General features: G+C 38.0%; 3 protein-coding genes across 5 annotated transcripts; 2 read left to right on the top strand and 1 right to left on the bottom strand.

The window, feature by feature from the left end:
* Positions 1–22: 22 nt before the first annotated feature.
* On the top strand, positions 23–3,625 carry rab9a (RAB9A, member RAS oncogene family). The gene is made up of 3 exons (XM_077537053.1): positions 23–175; positions 594–717; positions 2,293–3,625. The coding sequence occupies exon 3, from the start codon at positions 2,330–2,332 to the stop codon at positions 2,936–2,938; it is 609 nt and encodes a 202-aa protein (XP_077393179.1). The 5' UTR covers positions 23–175; positions 594–717; positions 2,293–2,329; the 3' UTR covers positions 2,939–3,625.
* A 1,221-nt stretch (positions 3,626–4,846) lies between these two features.
* Positions 4,847–6,623, bottom strand: trappc2 (trafficking protein particle complex subunit 2). The gene is made up of 5 exons (XM_077537054.1): positions 6,514–6,623; positions 6,188–6,299; positions 5,908–6,056; positions 5,724–5,805; positions 4,847–5,639 (listed from the first exon to the last, which is right to left on the bottom strand). Exons 2-5 carry the CDS (start codon positions 6,278–6,280, stop codon positions 5,541–5,543), a joined length of 423 nt encoding a protein of 140 aa, XP_077393180.1. The 5' UTR covers positions 6,281–6,299; positions 6,514–6,623; the 3' UTR covers positions 4,847–5,540.
* Positions 6,624–6,754: 131 nt separating this feature from the next.
* On the top strand, positions 6,755–17,709 carry ofd1 (OFD1 centriole and centriolar satellite protein). Of its 3 annotated transcripts, none has more exons than XM_077536361.1 (23): positions 6,755–6,892; positions 6,959–7,078; positions 7,180–7,368; positions 7,451–7,519; positions 7,595–7,616; positions 7,806–7,913; positions 7,995–8,131; positions 8,217–8,390; positions 8,480–8,586; positions 8,664–8,783; positions 9,839–9,912; positions 9,995–10,086; positions 10,172–10,361; positions 10,490–10,620; positions 10,681–10,792; positions 12,194–12,811; positions 13,760–13,919; positions 14,035–14,126; positions 15,461–15,610; positions 15,689–15,849; positions 15,933–16,082; positions 17,267–17,334; positions 17,499–17,709. In XM_077536361.1, the coding sequence occupies exons 2-23, from the start codon at positions 6,986–6,988 to the stop codon at positions 17,548–17,550; spliced, it is 3,069 nt and encodes a 1,022-aa protein (XP_077392487.1). In that variant the 5' UTR covers positions 6,755–6,892; positions 6,959–6,985; the 3' UTR covers positions 17,551–17,709. The 3 variants fall into 3 exon arrangements, with proteins under 3 accessions (XP_077392487.1, XP_077392488.1, XP_077392489.1); XM_077536362.1 differs by having other exon boundaries at positions 8,223–8,390; XM_077536363.1 differs by lacking the exons at positions 17,267–17,334; positions 17,499–17,709 and having other exon boundaries at positions 15,689–15,862; positions 15,933–16,077.
* The last annotated feature ends 4 nt before the right edge of the window (positions 17,710–17,713 follow it).

Here is a 17,713-nt window from a genome sequence, read left to right on the forward strand (position 1 = left end):
GAGCGGTTATCCAAATCGAGCCGCTGATTGGTCTATCCCGTCACGTGACCGGGGCTGCCCATCGCTTCCTAGCTGTCTGTCGTTAGCATCCCAAACGGCTAGCGGTGCTAGCATCGAATCTTCGGAGTCTCCAGGAAACGACCTGACATTGTTGATCTCGGGCCACGAAAAAAAGGCAAGAAGTTAGAACACAAATACACAGCACATCTTTCTTTCTTTTTGCGTTCAAACCGGCCCGTTTCTAAATAGACCGAACTGCAATGTAGTGGGGTTTTTTTTTTTTTGCTCTGTAGTAAACTTGGCTAACGTCACATTACTAGTAATGCTGTTGCCTTCTTAATGTGCGGATTTCTTGCTGTCCTGTTTTATTTTTTATGATTTGCCATACAAGAGCTAGTGTGTGTGGTATTATCCTCGACCGTACTATGTCATCGGCATACTACGTACATGTACACTCACGTCACAGCTATGACATTATTATGATACATCTGCATATTGGGAGTGTTTCTATGCAGTACGGTTTTATACGTTCATTGCCAACTGCCCAGCTGAGGTGGCCGCCAACCATTTACAAGCAAACCGCTGTGTTGTAGGCAAGTGCAAAGTGGAGCTTACATGGCCGTCCATACCAACACTGAACAAACGAGCATGTGACTTGAGTGGCAGGGTCTGCACCACATGATCTGGACCAGTGGAGGAAGCCTAAATCAATCAGTGGTGAGTCTGCAACTAGCCATCACACCTCGTGACTGTGTTTTAGTGGAAAATTCATTTGCTTGTGATAGTCTTGTATCAAAACGACGATGTGTTGAGTCGCCAGGGGTATTTATTTACTCAGCCACAGAGAGGACGAGATGACTATTCATGGATGTCAATAAAAACCTGTTTTACAGCAACGTAGTTCGTAGAACACCACACCACAAACGGCAGATTTAGCATCACTGTATGCTGTTTTGTGTGCATGTTAATGTTTTATTATCATTGCTCGTGTCCTAGTACTTACCTGACGTTGGTGCAGGCAGCCTGGGTGGTTGTATGTCTCTTTATGTGCACTGTGATTGACTGGATACCAGACGAGGGTGTCGTTTGCCTGGAGTCAATTGCGATTCCATCTTGCAAAGGATAAGCAATGTAGAAAATAGAGCTAATCATGGAAAACAATCTCAGCATAATTTTTATCTGCACTTCAATGAAACTTAAGACTCGATCCACTGGAAATACAATTTTATTACAAATCGTCTTCAAAACGATATTTTCAGGCAACGACCAATCATAGCTTACCAGTTTTCGGAGTTTGGTCATATGACGTTCACAAGCTGAGCTGTGATTGGTCGTTACCTGACACCTTAGCAGCTGTGATGTCATTTTCAGTCGACAGCAAGTGGCAAAATGGCCCCCTGAGATTGTTAACCAGTGCACTTTGCTACTTAATTCACATTCCACAAGAATGTCTAGTGGGGACGCATAGAGCATATTATTGTAAAGAACATTTTTGGGTTGTCTTCCACTTTAAATTTATCAGGTGATTAGTCGGTTATCAGAATTGTATTCTGCCAAATAGCAGCATCCCGCTCCAAAATTTCATATTAGCCTATATAGTAAATTATATTAGATATACAGGACTGTCTCAGAAAATTAGAATATTGTGATAAAGTCGATTATTTTCTGTAAGGCAATTAAAGAAGCAAAAATGCCATACATCCTGTATTCATTATATATCAACTGAAATATTGCAAGTCTTTTATTATTTTTAATATTGCTGATTATGGCTTACAGCTTTAAAAAAAACTCAAACATCCTATCTCAAAATATTAGAATATTTCTTCAGACCAAGTTAAAAAAAAAAAAAAAAGTCATAATCGGCAATATTAAAACATTAAAAGGCTTGCAATATTTTTCAGTTAATTTGTAATTTATATGTTATTTAATTGCATTACAGAAAATAATGGACTTTATCACAATACTGTAATTTTCTGAGACAGTCCTGTATAGTATGAAATATATGAGATTAGAGCATTGTCCTATATCGTAATTGTTAAAAAAAAATAGCAAAATGAATGTTCTGTACAGTTAATTAATTTGAGAGAATTACTGAACAGGGTAAGAATAGGCTCAGCAGCTCACTGTTTACATGTGTAGGAAGAAAAAGAGGCGCCTGAGATCTTACTTTGTTTTAATTAGACGGCACACCCGGTGACCATTACACAGAATTTATTAGAGTCAAGGCTACTATTTGGAGAAATAATACAGCACGGTTAAACAAAGCATTGACATGTTGCACCTTTTCAACAGGTCACCCCGTCATAAGAGCGATTTGCCACGAGCAGCCATGTCGACCAAAACGTCCCTGCTGAAAGTTATCCTCCTGGGCGACGGCGGCGTGGGAAAGAGCTCCATCATGAACCGCTACGTCACCAACAAGTTCGACGCGCACCTTTTCCACACCATCGGCGTGGAGTTCCTCAACAAGGACCTGGAGGTGGACGGCCACCAGGTCACCTTGCAGATCTGGGACACGGCCGGCCAGGAGCGCTTCCGCAGCCTGAGGACTCCTTTCTACCGAGGCTCCGACTGCTGCTTGCTCACCTTCAGCGTGGACGACAACCAGAGCTTCCTCAACCTGGGCAACTGGAAGAAGGAGTTCATCTACTACGCGGACGTCAAGGAGCCGGAGAAGTTCCCCTTCGTGGTGCTGGGCAACAAACTGGACGTGAGCGAGAGACAGGTGTCCGCCGAGGAGGCCCGGCAGTGGTGCCAGGAGAACGGCGAGCACCCGTATTACGAGACCAGCGCCAAGGACGCCACCAACGTGGCGGTGGCCTTCGAGGAGGCGGTGCGCAGGGTTTTGGCCGCGGACGAGCGAGCCGACCACCTCATCCCCACGGACACGGTCAAGCTCCACAGGAAGCCTCGCTCTGCCGCCGCCTGCTGCTCGTAACGTCGACGGGGCTGCCCGCGACCTTCGTAAATAATTGCTGTTAAAAGTGACACGGCTGCATTAACGCCTTATTGGAACTTGCAACATATTGGATTTGTTCTGTCAAGGGTTTGCTTGCGGATGGGGAAGCACTAAGTGTGTGTTATTGCAAATAAACACAAAAGCACTGAATCCTTCACTCAGCTCAAAGGTCACATTTTAAGAATGATTTAACTGCGTTTCATATTTAGCTTTGTGTGGGTACTTAAAATATGCCAATCGGTAGATGAGTGCAATTATGTGAGAATCTTGTTAATATTAAGATTTGCAATATTTCTTCTTATTGCTTAGGCATATGTTACTAACAAATCAATTGATTTTTGCACGTGTTTGCCTTGTGAATTGATTATTACTAAGCACAGATGCTTCCTAATTTGAGATGAACATCAAAACTGGATTTTTTTTTTGATTTTTTTTTTTAAAGCATTCATACAAGAAATTAAGAGAGGAGGAAAGTAGCGATACATTTCAGGTTATTATTGAAGAGCATGTTTGAGGTTTGGTTGGTTTTGGGAGATTGCCTCGTATTATTGTTTTATACTTTAGAGTTGAAGGTATTTTTTTCTACTTTTCAAAATGAAATAAAATGCTAATTTTCTTGTTCATTATTCATATGCCAACCAACAAATAAAGCATCTGGGAACCTGTCTTAAATGTGTTTTGTATTATCCTACTCTTAAGCTGTTTAAATGTGAACGTTTTGGATTTCAGGTTGATGTAACTAAAAGTGACTGATATCCCATATAGCATAGGTAGGGATAGAACAAGCACTTTCTTTTCATCAGGCAAAGTTGGCCCAGAATTGTTACAATATATATATACAGGTATATACACATATAGAGTTCATAGTGATGAGTAACTTCAGCTATTGTATCCCAAATAAGTAACCTTGGTTGCAAGAAGCAATACAAATAAACTATCAAAAGATTTGAGAAGAATCCAACACAAAGTTACCAAGAACTCATTTCCCTCCAGCTTCCATATCAACTGCAACCCACCTTGAGTAGCCAGAAAATACAAAGCGTTAAGCGCTCTGAGGCATTACCGAGATAAGGCAGGCTAAAATTCCGACCACCATGAAAGCGAGACTTAAGTTGCAGCGTCACGATGGGGCCGAGAAATGTCCGAAGGCAGATTTTTCAAAGGTTTTATCGACTCAAGAGATAAGAGTGACTTATTGATAGACCCATCAGTAACAGGCACAGAGCTCCACTTTGACTCATGAAGGAGGTGCGGGGGGTGGTTTGGTTTGAGCTGATAGCAAAGATTAAACAGTTGGACTTTTGCTAGTTTAGGAGAAAAATCAACTCTCAAAACTGCTGACCGTTTCTAAATACACTTTCGACAAAAACAGTCAACCTTAATCTGCCTTGACATGTTGGAAAAAAAAATTAAAAAATCAGAACCAAAATACTGGCACTTCTTGCATATGACATCGTCACTCATTTGAGATGTAAAAATAATAAGAGGAAGAATTGTTGGGCCAGCAAACAATTAGGAATCGAATAACTGGGAACTGCTTCTCAAAAGAACTGTTTTTCGATTGCCGGTCTCACTTGTTGGACAGGAAATGATTTTCAACAAAACATAGTGGAAGAAATTCGTTACATGTCACACCTTTGTCCCGCCTTTTCTGTCATCTGCATCTTGGCAGGATGAACTATGGACCGACATCTTTTACCCATTCTGTATCAGCCGGTACCATTTATGTAGAACAGCATAATTAAAATAAAAAAAATAAAATAAATAAAAAGGCAGAAAAAAATGCTTTTGCAGGCAGTGGCAAGTGCTCAAGTAATATAACCAAAAAAAAACAACAAAAAAAACACTCGCTCATTAAGAAATAAAGGAATGTACATAATGCAAGTATTTCAGACAGAAAAATGCTTTATAGACAAATTGTGTGTATAGTACATATTAGGGCTGGACAATTAGGCATATAGGAAAAATAATAATCTTGATTATTTTGATTGAGATTGAAATTACTATTGATAAAATGATTATTTGAATTTAAAACTTAATATTTATATACTAAAACTCAACTACTCAAAATTATCATAGCCTTACACCTATTCACCCCTTCACATTGAATACTTTATTCATTTTGTTAAGTATAACATGTAACCTTATAAAGATACGAAATTCAAGTCTCTTGCATTTTCATTCTTCATTTTCAAACTTAAGCATTACATTACCATACTCTCATTATATTTATTTTATCTTGTGTTATTTTCACAAGTCTGGGGACTTAGTGGGCTATCCTGGGACCGGAGGGATTCCATTTTGTGCTATGTCGTGAGGAAATGTATGGTCGAGTGACAGGGTACTTTCACAACGTGCCACGGAATTCTGCACATTAATCATCTTTTTTTTTTCTCTTTTGTTATTATGTTTTAAAAATCGAGAGAAGCCAAAATCAAAATCACAATAAAATTAAGGTTAATCTTCCAGCCCTATTATACATGACTATTGATCACAAGACACTTAAAAACAAAAACAAAAAACACACACACAATGTAGACAGCAAAATTGCATTAATGAACATGCTGAAACCATTTAGGCATTAATTAAGTAGATGTTTTTTCCCAAGAAACTGCACTTTCCTCTCAAAAGCCGTGGAGCGGATTGGTGCGTTGGTCTCATAGAATGGATTCATTGCAAACTGGAAAACAGGGAAAAGAAAACATTACGTAAATACTCATGAACAAACTCTCTGTTGAGGACCATTCGATGACAGGTGACGAACCTTAATGTATAAATCATACACGTCATTAAAAAAGTTCTTAATTCCATCTTCTTGTCGCACGTCATGAAGCATGATGAATCTTATATGTATGGCAAGAAATTAAAGAAATAAGACCAAAATTGATGTCTGTGAACCAACTTGCTGGATTGGGGAGGGGGAAACAATAAAAACATCATAGTAAAGGATATGTCCTGCGGTAACAAATGCGGACACAAACCACTCATTGAACTTGTCCACAGTTTTTAAGTACATGTTGTTAGACAGCCACATGTTTTCATCCACCAAATCCAGGGCTGCGTGTGCAATAAACTGGTTCAGATGACGGTGGTCATCCTGTGGTTAAAAAACAAAACAAAAATAATAATAATACAACAAACAAACTTTGTCGGTAACACCAACTGAAATTACAAGCATCTTGATTAATGGCGATTGGCGAAATATTATAATTATTAGGTACATCTTACCTTGCATTCAGGCTTCCCCGATGGTAAGAACTCCATCTCAAACACTGGGTTGTCATGATGACCAACCATGACAAAATAAAAACTGCCAGACATTGTTTTCCTTTGCTTGTCCCTGCAGTGGAATCACACCGAGCGAAATGAAGCAATGACACAACAGTTGGTCCGTTCTAGCACATTAACGATAAGCATATAGCATGTCCGGTTAATGAATTTACGTATTTAAAAAAAAAAGGTCTGCACCAATAAAGTAAGTGTTAAATATAAAGATTATATCGTAGAATTACAAAAGCTGCGGACTGGATTATAGGTAGGAGACGTTTGTTTACCTGCTGATTTTACTTCCGCTAAACTGTGACAGTGTCGCATGTAGATGACGACATTTATAAGGAGGATTTTTTTTTTTCTTTTACTCTTTTTTCCCTCCCGGTGGTTATAATAATACTTATGATACTTATAAAATGTAAAAATGCTTAGTTTTTTCATAAATAATTTTACATAAATTTGGTAAATGTATTTTTTACGTCATAACTGTTGGACCTTGCCGGATGTCAGGATTTAAATCTTAGGGCACGCCTCCTGCGTCATGAGGATGCGCTTCAGTCTCCAAGCGCGACCTAAACAACCACTAAACAACAAGAACAAACCTCAAATCGTTCTTATAATGTCGTAACATCGCACAGATAGATTGACCATCGCTGACATCGGGTAAGAATGCGCTAGGACTTACCGGAAGTCATCGTGTCGATCTACTTAAGTTTTCTCGCCTTTCAGGACAACACATTACACACACAAAAAAAAATGTCAGCCAAGGAAGATGCTATATCCCCAGACGAGCTCAGGAAGAGGCTTTATAAAACGCTGAGAGATAGGGGAGTTCTGGATACACTTAAGGCAAGTCATCAGTGTTTTCGTTTGTAGTCAATGATTGACGTTACTTTCAATTACTTACTTATTCCCTTTGGTGTGCGTGTGTGGTGTATTGTGCATTTTAGACTCAATTGCGCAACCAACTCATCCATGAGTTAAAACCTGCACCATTAAGTGGAGCAGAGCCATCTCTGAGATCAGATTCACTTTTTGTGTCAGCCTGCAACAACATAGTGGCGGACTATCTTCACAGCTCAGGCTATGAATACTCCTTATCTGTATTCTGTCCTGAGAGTGGCCTGTCCAAAGAGAAGGTAACACTGAATTTATCATAAAGCCTTGACAATTGAAAATCTCATATTTTTGTATAATAATATTTTTGTTGTATTGTGACAGTTGTTCAAGAAAGGTGATCTTCTTGAGTGTCTTAAAATCAGCCCCGAGTCACCACTTTACAAATCCCTGGTAATAAACAGTCAAAGATGAAATGTTTTGTTGATATGTTAAGCATGAGTTTTAATGTGTTTTCTTCTCCTACAGTCCCCGAGCGCCGATAATAAAGGTAGTCTACTTTAAGTCTATAATGCAATTTCTTAAAAATCTCATTATTTATGAGAGGTGTCATTATAGTTTTAATGCAGCAGGTGATTAATTGAGGCATTCAAGTAACAGTATTTGAGGATTTAACATATTATTTTCCTTCAGTAAAAATAAGTCATTTTCTTTCATATGTTTCCTATTTTCCTAACAGGCTTCTTAATCAACCTTTTGTCACACATCACTGACCATCACAAAGCTGGTCTTCACTGCCATGCTGGCACTCAGACAACAAGCTCAGCAAGTTATGAACAGTCTCTTGGTATGATTATGTATATATATTTTAATTTTCAATGCACATGCATGATGTATTAACGTGCCCTTTCTTTATTTACATTTCCAGTTGAGAAGATGAAAATGATCGACAAGGAATATGATCATGTGAACTGCAGTGGGGAAAAGTGGTTTTCATTTCAGTCTAAGTTGGCTTCCTATAGGAGAGAACTAGAATCACAAATGCAGATTGAAATGAACACAAAGGTATTGGGTAAAAAAAAAAAAAATCCTCCATCCTAAAATCTCTTAGCCGCCAATGTGAGCTCAATGTTGTCGTCGTTCCCGTAAGATGCAGCACTTTAAAGCGGTTGAAGTTGCCAAAGTTAAGATGGAGGAGAAAGTGCAGTTTCAGAAGGAGTTCGACAAGCTCAAACAAGAACTGGAGAGAACCTATGAGATGAAAGCGAAGGCATTGAGCACCAGGGAGAAACACGCCATTGAGCGGCTTGAAAAACAACAAGAGGTAACGATGCGAGGAAAGCTTTTTTGTTTTTCATTTAATTGAACTGATGCAATTGCCAAAACTTTTTTTTTTTTTTGTGGTCATCTCAGATCGAGGAAAAAAACGTGTACATGCAGAGGCAAATGGTGCTGAAGGAAATCGACACACTGCGTAACAGAGAAAGTGAGCTCAAGTTGCGAATGGAGGCTTTTGAAGAGTATGTTTTATTTGTCCATTACAGTAAATACACAAACGTAAATGTAAATAATATTGACAAAAAAATTCTGAACGTAGGACGTGTCAAATACACGAAGAGAAAGTTAAGGCCGGCGAAGATCTGTTGAGGAGGCGAGAACTAGCAGTGAAGACCATGGAAGAAATGTATGAGCAAAGGCTGAAGAATGAACTTTCCAGGTAATACGGTGCCTTTTTGGTTATTCTTTTTCTTTAAAAAAATAAAATAAAAATGTATATTTGTATTAGGGGTGTGAATTGCCTAGTACCTGACGATTCGATTCGTATCACGATTCACAGGTCACGATTCGATTCAATACCGATTAATCCCGATACGAATTTATAAGTCGATTGTTGCGATTTTTTTTCATTCAAATTTAGAAAATACTAATCAGTAAGCTTGTAGAGTGTAAGATTTATATGAAAATGTATTATTTATTTATCTGAAATTTCAGTCTTATAGAGGTTGTAATCTGTTTCATGTTTGAACAGCATTAAAATAAAATATTAAGGCTTAATGTTCCGTTCATATAACATTCTTCCATGCTCAAGGTGTGAATCCTAAAAAAAAAAAAAAAAAGAAAGAAAAAAAAATCGATTCTGCCGATTATTGAATCGATTCGAGAATCGCGCGATGTAGTATCGCGATATATCGCCAAATCGATCTTTTTTAACACCCCTAATTTGTATAATGATTTTTGTGGCTATGTGACACATTTAGAATGTTTTGCTTTGTTCAGACAATGGAAACATGTTTTTGTTTCATTATAAGACAATCGTGAATTGCATGTTCAAAAGGCCCGGGTCATAACTACAATGTATTGTGCATTAGGAATGTCACGATAAGGGCAATATTGCGATATCGTGATATTAAAACTGCCACAATATCGTCGTCGTCATGTTCACAATATTTAAAAGGAACACATCTGTTAAAAAAAAAAAAAAAATTTAAATAAAAATTGTGCAGTTCCAGCACCCTCTAGTGGCTAGTTTTTTAGTGCAATTTAATTTTCATTAGGGATGTTTTGGCCTTCTATGTTTAAAATCGATGCTAATTGCCAGATGAAGGGGAACCGAATTTGCTTGTGAAGCGATCAATGTGTGCTTGCATTAGCAAATAAGTAAATATTGTGATCTTTCTTTAAATATCACCAACGCTCCCCCCACAATATCGTGATAATATCGTATCGTGATGTTTGGATATCGTTACATCCCTTTTGTGCATGTGACCTTAGTTATCAGTTGGAGCTGAAGGAGGATTACAACAAGAGAACAAATCAACTAACAGCGAGTGAGAAGCGAAACAAAGGTGAATCTTGAAAAGAATCCAAACTTTTTCAATGTCTTCTTCAAGGTTAAGTTCATGTTAACGTTCCTATCCTCCCCTTTAGAGGAAAGCATTCGCAATCAAAAAGATTCGGCTGAAATTAGAGCCAAATTAGAGGAGTACAATAAAGCCTGTTCAGAGATGAAGCGGCTGCAGGTAACGGAAACAAAATGTCAACGTTACTGAATGAGTTTCACGATGCCCGTTAAAAAATAATCTCAATGATGTTCGCTTCTTCAAGGGGGAGCTCGATGCAACGCAGCAGCAAACTAGTCTACTCCGTCAGCAGAATGAACTGCTGAGAGAAAGACTGGAAAGTATGAACGACTTCCCCAGTTTGAAAGAAGACAACACGCACCTACAGGGGCAAGTGAAGCTTCTGAAGAAACAGCTGGAGGAGGCCCAGGAGGAGAAGCGGCGTCTTCAAGCGGGTGAGTAGCGGATCCGATATATCGAGACATGGTTTTATGTATCAATATTGGGAAATGAAAAGGTGTATCGACACGATATCAATATATTGATATTTTGAACCCAGCCCGAATGCTTTTCCTCCTTGCAGACTTGGGCAAGCCCTCCGACGAGCAGCTGGCCTTGCAGGTGGAGCTCCGCACGCTTCAGAGTGCTTGTAAAGTGGCCGAGGAGGAGTTTGCCAATCAGAAGCACGTGCTGCAGAAACAGCTCCAGTTCGAGGTAAACTCATCTTCGAGCCTGAAACTTGCGAATATTAACCCCGGACTTGCATTGCGGCAGGTGGAGCGATGTGGTCAGCTGAAGGTGCAGCTGATGGAGTGCGAGGAGAAGCTGCAGTGGACGACCGCTCTTGTTGAGAAACTCAAATATCAGCTTCGCCAAACCCAACAAGGTATCTTCCACAAGCCAAGCGTACTTTGGTTCCTAAGTTTACAAAGCAAAACGGGATGAAATGTAGGAAAACAATCTTTTGCAAAGGATAGTTTTGTTTTTTTTGTTTTGTTTTTTTGAGGGGGTGTACACTGCTTATAATCACTTTAGGCTGTGGCCAACAGTTCAGCAGAAGTTTCTCATAACACAACAACGACTCATTTTTCTGTTTGAAAAAAAAAACAAAAAAACATGTTAACTACTGTAGAATCCCATGAATAATACTCTCTTTTTTTTCCACAAGGTGCTTAATAAGAAACATTTTTCAATTTTTTAGATCTTTACTAGGCAGTATGTTGTAAAAAAAAAATATATAGGGATGTGCACTTAATCGAAATTCAGTTACAATTTCAATTATTGCACTCCACAATTCCAAAATCAGCACAATATAATCGTAAAAAAAGATTTTTAAATGTTAAAATAGCTAATTTAATAATTTTTGTTTCATCCAAAAGGAACTCGCATAATTATAGTGTTTCTTTTTTTTTTTTTAAATTGGTCTTAATATTTTTAAATGCTTGTACTAAAAAATAATCGCTTGAATAATTTTAATTTCAATAATTTTATGTCTTAATATTTTGTATTTATTTTTTATTTAAACATTTTATTCTTTTGTCATAAAAAAATAAATGATTGTCCTACTGGACAGTGCACATGCTGCACTCCAACTTCAAGTTTTTGCCAATATAAATATTATTGTAAATATACAGGTATATTATTATAAATTACGCTTGGTCCAAAAGGAACTTACATAATGTGTTTCTATTTTTTTTAATTGGTCTTAATATTTTTAAATGTTTAAATATGTTATTGTTTTGTACCAAAAAGAAAATAATTATTATAATAAAATAATCGTTTGAATAATCATGATTTCAATTGTTGCTAAAATAATTGTAATCTTAATAATTAATAATTAATTAATAATAATAATAATAATGTAATCATTCTAATTGTAATTGTAATTTTTTCCATAATCATGCAACTCTATAAAAAAAAAAAGATACAAAATGTAACTCATTGCTTCGTATACTGTGATTAAAAGTATAAAATTTAAAAGCAGTTACGGAGTTAAAAGCAACGTAGAAATAAATAAAAAATAAAAAAAGCTTACTAAAATGTCTTTAAAAAAAAAAACATACAGTGCAAGAACAAGAATTTTGACAACTTGATTGTAAAAATATTTTGAAAGACCTTAATCATAGATATGGGAAAAGAACATTTGTTTTTAGCCTGGATTTAAAAGAATTGACACTTTATTGATATGCTTTGAATCTATTCATTCATATTATTCATGCTGATAATAAAGCTAGCAAATTGGCTAATTTAAGCACAGCCCCCCCAAAAAATCCAACTTCTTCCACAGCTCTTGAAAACAACCCCGAGCCATCCCCGGTCGACCGCTTCGTGGTGCACTTGAGCGGCGACAAGCTGCCCCCCCCCGACATCTACGTGGACCAAAGCTCGCCGAGGCCCCTCGCGACCTACGAGCGCGTCGGCGACTTCGACTCTGGCTTCGACGTGATGGCCCAATGTAACTCTCGCATGCGGGAGCTGGAGCGGGAGTCGGAAAGCTTGGAGGAAAAATACTTGAAGTACCAGCAGAGGGCAGCGCAGCGCTCCAGCGCCTCCCGGAGGCGTCCTGCGACGCCTTCCGGTCGGGCTGACTCTCCTCTGCTGACGCTGACGTCTGACCTCTCCCGCCCTTACCCCTCCCACCTGTCAAAGACCTTTGTGAGGCCGCTTTCCCCGAAAAAAGCTCGAACCCCCTCGCCGGCCGCCTACGCCGCCGGAAACGCCTTCCCAGCTGCTCAACACAGAGTGACCTTCTATCAAGATCAACTTCACAAGTCGTATGGCATCAGCAGCCTTTCGTCGGCAGACCTTCAGTCCACAAGACATGACGACCTCCCCAAGGGGCAACACTCATTCGCACATCTGTCCTTCCCCGCCAGGAGGAAGCTTCATCCAGATGTCGCGAAAGGTATTGAAAGATTGCACTTCAACACGATACAAAACGTGCTTGTCAAAATGTTCTTTACAATAATGTATTGTATGTTTTCCCCCAGTAGTCTAAACATGATATTCTGATTAACTCATTATCTCCCAGCCATTTTTGCTCCCAGCTGTTTGACTGGATTTTGACTGATTTTGCAAGGCCCACAGAATATTGTGTTCAATTGCTATAAAAGCATGGAACCTATCAAAAGAAAGATTGAAGTCTCTTCTTTCATCAGGGGAAAAAAAAGTATAAAAGTTTCTATCTGTTTCCATTTTGCAGCAATTAGCATTAGAAGAGAGCTAAGTTTCATCAGTTTTCACAAATCTATTTCAAATTGTAAGTAATTGAGCTTTTTTTTTCGAGATGGCCCTGGTTGATCTCCTTTGCTCTGCTGCCACCTGCTGGCCGTTCGTGTAATAACTACCATTTCTGCAACCGTTTGCAGCATCAAAGCCTTCTGTATGCTCTAGAATTAAAAAAAAAAAAAAAACGTATAAATAAGTCTCAGGGACACTTACAACATTAAAAAAAAAACGGATTTGCACGTTATTGGGAGCAAATGAGTTAATAGTGATTTTTGGCTGATTTTTTTGTAAATTTGAATCAGTTTTTAACTGGGCCAAAAGATGAGATATTTTTAGATTATTTAAATACTTTTTACATTTTGACATAAATTTCCTTATGCAAAACTGTGTAATCTTTCTAATGCTTATAGTCCAATAGAATGTGTCTTTATGATTCCACAAATGATAAGAAGATAATAATGAAAAAGTTGACTCTAATTTCCTTATTTCGGTTTTAAGCCATTTTCAGCTGAAATGTTTCCGATATAAATGGAAATGAAAACGATCACACCTAATACTGCGTCCAGCGACTGTACATCATTTCCATTGAAGCAGTTTAATGCTTTAAATTCTTGCCTCTTGCCAGAAGTCGCTTCGTCGTCGTCGTCGTTGTTCCGGGACTCACACGACGACATCCGCCCGCCCTCGGTGCCCGGCGACGAGGGGTCCAGCTCGGGTGAATTCTCCCCCGAACTGAGCCCGCCTCCCAGCCCCGAGCTCCAGAGCGCCGTGCCAGATCGGCGCAGGTACAGTCTGCTGTTGCTCTTGTTTTTTTGGTTTTGTCAGAACATTGACCCGTATGCGTGCGTGTGTGTTGATGTGACTTTTGTGTAAACCGACAGTGAATTATTTTCCTTTCAGTGTTCCAAGTCCGCAACGCGTTTCCTCCAGCTCGCATTCCTCACCGCCGCCCGACAAGATAAATGTCGAGGATCTCGCTGGCGTTTCACCAGGTAGCCTCGACTGCTGCTTCTTTTTTACAACTGTCTTCGTTTTGTTGACATTTTCCGCACGCAGCATAAAAGTGGAAATGTAAAATGTGTCCAGCATCACTATTGTCACGATTAAATTATTATTGGGCTACAATAAAAACCTTTCTGTGACAATAGACGACGATTGGACATATTTATACTGTTTGTGATATGCAAGGAAAAATGTTCTCTAAAAAAAAAAAATAATAATAATAATTCGTACATTTTAAGAAAATAATTTTATTTTCATCATGTTACTGACCTTTAGGTTATCATCATAATTATTTGCAAAATGTAGTTAGCAACAAAAAAGATCTCAAGTTTTGACAAAAGTCTGAATAAGAAAATTATTTCATGTTTTAGGTCTTTGAAAAGTAATACTTTTTTAGTAAAAAAAAAAAAAAAAAAAAAAAAATTTTTTAAGTGGATTTTTTTCCATTGTTGTTAATTTTTTCAATCCTCAAATTGTAATTTTATATAATTGGGTTATGCAAAAAAAAAAAAAAAAAATTAACAGAAATCATTTTTGTTCTTTTTCAGATGAAATTTGGAGATGTCCACATTTTTTTTTCTTTTATTTGATACAGTGGAACTGCCAAATACAAGTGTGCTTAAATGTAATTAAAAACATTCGTGCATATTTGCAAATACGTTCAAATGTACTTGCAAATAGCAATTTTCCCATAATGCCATGGGTTATTGACTTGCTAAGTTTTTAGCATTTAGCCTACAAATATTTATATTTATTTGCAAGTACATTTGAATGTATTCTAAATTAAGTTCAAACATATTTGCAAGTCAAAAATGTTTACTTTGGCAGTTACAACCTTCTGTAATTTTGAAAAAGCAACAAAAACAAAAAAGTTTTGTTTATCAGATAAATATGATAAAATTTAAATCTAAAATATGAAGAAATTTTTGGTTTAAAATAAAATTTAAAACATGGTTCGTTTATTAACCAAAATTATTATTTTACCCATGCTCTAGTCTAGTGACTATTTGATTTTTTATTTTTTTTTATTATCATTTATTTTATTTGTTTTGCAATGGGCTGCATTACAAATATTTTGAGTGTTCGCTTTTCATTTGTGTCTTTTCCTCTAAAATTGCCAAACGTCTCGTAATGAGCTTTTGGATCGCGCGCGAGCTTCATTTTGAATGAGCTTGTGTGTGAGCGGCGCCTCACACAGTGAGCAAAGATGGAGGGCCTCTTGATTACGTATTCTTCGCGGCTTCTCTGGCCCAGTTCGGGAGGGGCGCCGGGCAAAAGAATAAAAGATCCTTTTGTGCGTGCGTGCGTGCGTGCGTCTCTCTAGAACCCGGCCACATTCCAGAGCTTCTCGTGGGCGCTGCCGTCCCACTCTCCTCCTCCTCCTCCTCCGAGGCCCCCGGTGGCCCCTCTGTCCCCCGCCCACAGTCCCCGCGGGACCTCCCGGGGGCCGCGGCCGACTCCCGGGGCCGAGCGGGTGAGTGACGAGAACAGCTGACGAGTCCTGTGAGCTGCATACCATATAATGCTTTGATTTGATTTGATTTGATTCCAGAATCCTCCCAAATCTCAACAACCTCAGAGGTTGAAGATAAAGAGGATGAAGAGCAACGATGGGAAAGAGAGAGGAAAGAAAAGCAAGAAGTGAGGCGACGGGAGCAAGAGGAGGCCAGAGAGAGAGAACAACAGGAAGCGGAAAAACTGGAGAAAGAAACCGTAAACTAACTTAGTTAGTAGTCGTGATTTTTTTTTTGTTTGTAACTTGCGTCGTTGGTTGACTGCATGTGTGCCCTGTCCAGCTCTTGCAACAACAACAACAACAGGAGGAGGAAGAGAAAAATGAGGGAGGAGATGAGGACAAGAGGCAGGAAGAAGACGTCCCCAATGAAAACCCTTTGGAGAAATACATGAAGATGGTTTTGGAAGCCAGGGAGAAAAAACAAGACAAGGTAAATCACTCCAACTCCCTTTGAAAGGAGGAGTAGCGCATGCACTCGTTTCTTCTTTCTCGAAATTAAATGGAAATGCCATTAAATCAATTCAACACTCTCCCCCAAAAAAAAAAAAAAAGTGTAATGTTTAGGAAAAATAACAACAATATTGTACTTTAGAATAACTATATAAAATATAAATGTAAAAACGGTGGTAACATAATTCAAAAGAATGATGTAAGCAAACACTTTGTGCTTCATATTTCATGCTTCAATGCTCGTTGGCATGTGTGACTTTGCCACCAGGGGGCAGTATAATACAGTCAGAATACATGAAGAAGAGTTTCATAACTGACTGGGTAAACTGCAGTAATAGTAGTCATTTTTTTTGCAGATGATGAATAATTTATGCATGTGAATATTGTTATATTGACTGGCTACATGTGTTAATTATATACCATTCATTTTCAAATATCCATTTTTTTTTTTAAATGTGGTTTAAACGGAAAATGTCACCTGTTCTTATCTAAATCATTTTGCACTCTACTGCCACCTGCTGTTGATGGAAATTGACGTCACAGCTCAGCTTGCGAATGTCACGGCTCACCTGATTATTTTTTTTTGTGTGTGTGTGGTCACCTGACGTGGTGTTTTGCTATCTTTTACATAAAGTAAAGTTTACATAAAGTAAAAAAATAAATAAATCGTGACCAAAAAAAACCCCAAAAACTTTCATCACACTCACAGAATCATAATGATGGCAAATAAATTTGTCCCTAAAGCTCAATCTAATAGGTTCATTTGATTCAAATGTTTTTGATTATTATTATTATTTCCACAGCGCAGAGATATTTTATCCATGCAAGTCTTTTTGGATTTGTTAGAACCGTGTTTATGAGAACGTAACAGTTGTTTGATGGTTACAACAGACCACGGTAGCAATATTTCTCTTAGTTTCATCGTATGTTAGCATAAAGATAGAAAATACATGAAAGTTGTGGCAAATGTGCCTCATACTGTACTTTGAATTTAATGGTGGACTGCGTAATATCTAATAAGTGCAAGAATTATTTTATTTTTATTGCACTTGATTTATTTTTACACTTATGACAGTTAAAAAATTGCTTTAAGGGGAAAAAATGGCCGGTGTGCTCAACTATGGAAATTCCGCTGTACTCATCCTTTTTTTTTTTTGGTGTCAGAGCTCTGGAGGTGAAGAAGAACACGTGAGCCCAGACGTCAAGAGTTTGTCTGAAGAGAAAGATAATAGGTAGGGCTTTTCCTGATCCATTTGAATAATACATATATGATCCTCCACAATCCATCCCTAAATGTTATTTCACTTATTTTTTACTTTCTCCTATTTCATTTTGGTTTTTTTGCCCCCTTGCCCAATAAAAGTCCCATTTAATGAGATGGTCTTTGTTTCCACAGCATTGTGGCATATTTGCACAAAGAAGAAGACGCTGATGAAGATTTTTGGTGAATTGCTCATTTGCTGGTCAATTTATTTATTTTTTTATTTTACATTTTTATATAGTGTGCATGAACACATTACCTTGTGAGTATTTGTTGTAACATGAAGTGAAAGATTAAATGAGATTTGGTTTCACTTTTTTTTTTTAACATTTTCATAAAAAAATAACAGG

The sequence above is a fragment of the Festucalex cinctus genome, chromosome 11 (genome assembly GCF_051991245.1).
Source record: "Festucalex cinctus isolate MCC-2025b chromosome 11, RoL_Fcin_1.0, whole genome shotgun sequence".
NCBI lineage: Eukaryota > Metazoa > Chordata > Actinopteri > Syngnathiformes > Syngnathidae > Festucalex > Festucalex cinctus.

Excerpts from the sequence above, each read along its gene's own strand:
- rab9a (XM_077537053.1), top strand. The coding sequence starts at position 2,330 with ATGTCGACCAAAACGTCCCTGCTGAAAGTTATCCTCCTGGGCGACGGC.
- trappc2 (XM_077537054.1), bottom strand. The coding sequence starts at position 6,280 with ATGTCTGGCAGTTTTTATTTTGTCATGGTTGGTCATCATGACAACCCA. Across the intron at positions 6,057-6,187 it reads CGGGGAAGCCTGAATGCAAG|GATGACCACCGTCATCTGAA; the intron begins GTAAGATGTACC and ends TTTTAACCACAG. Across the intron at positions 5,806-5,907 it reads TTTGTTACCGCAGGACATAT|AAGATTCATCATGCTTCATG; the intron begins CCTTTACTATGA and ends TGCCATACATAT.
- ofd1 (XM_077536361.1), top strand. The coding sequence starts at position 6,986 with ATGTCAGCCAAGGAAGATGCTATATCCCCAGACGAGCTCAGGAAGAGG. Across the intron at positions 13,920-14,034 it reads GCCGTGCCAGATCGGCGCAG|TGTTCCAAGTCCGCAACGCG; the intron begins GTACAGTCTGCT and ends TTTTCCTTTCAG. Across the intron at positions 15,611-15,688 it reads CGACTCCCGGGGCCGAGCGG|AATCCTCCCAAATCTCAACA; the intron begins GTGAGTGACGAG and ends ATTTGATTCCAG.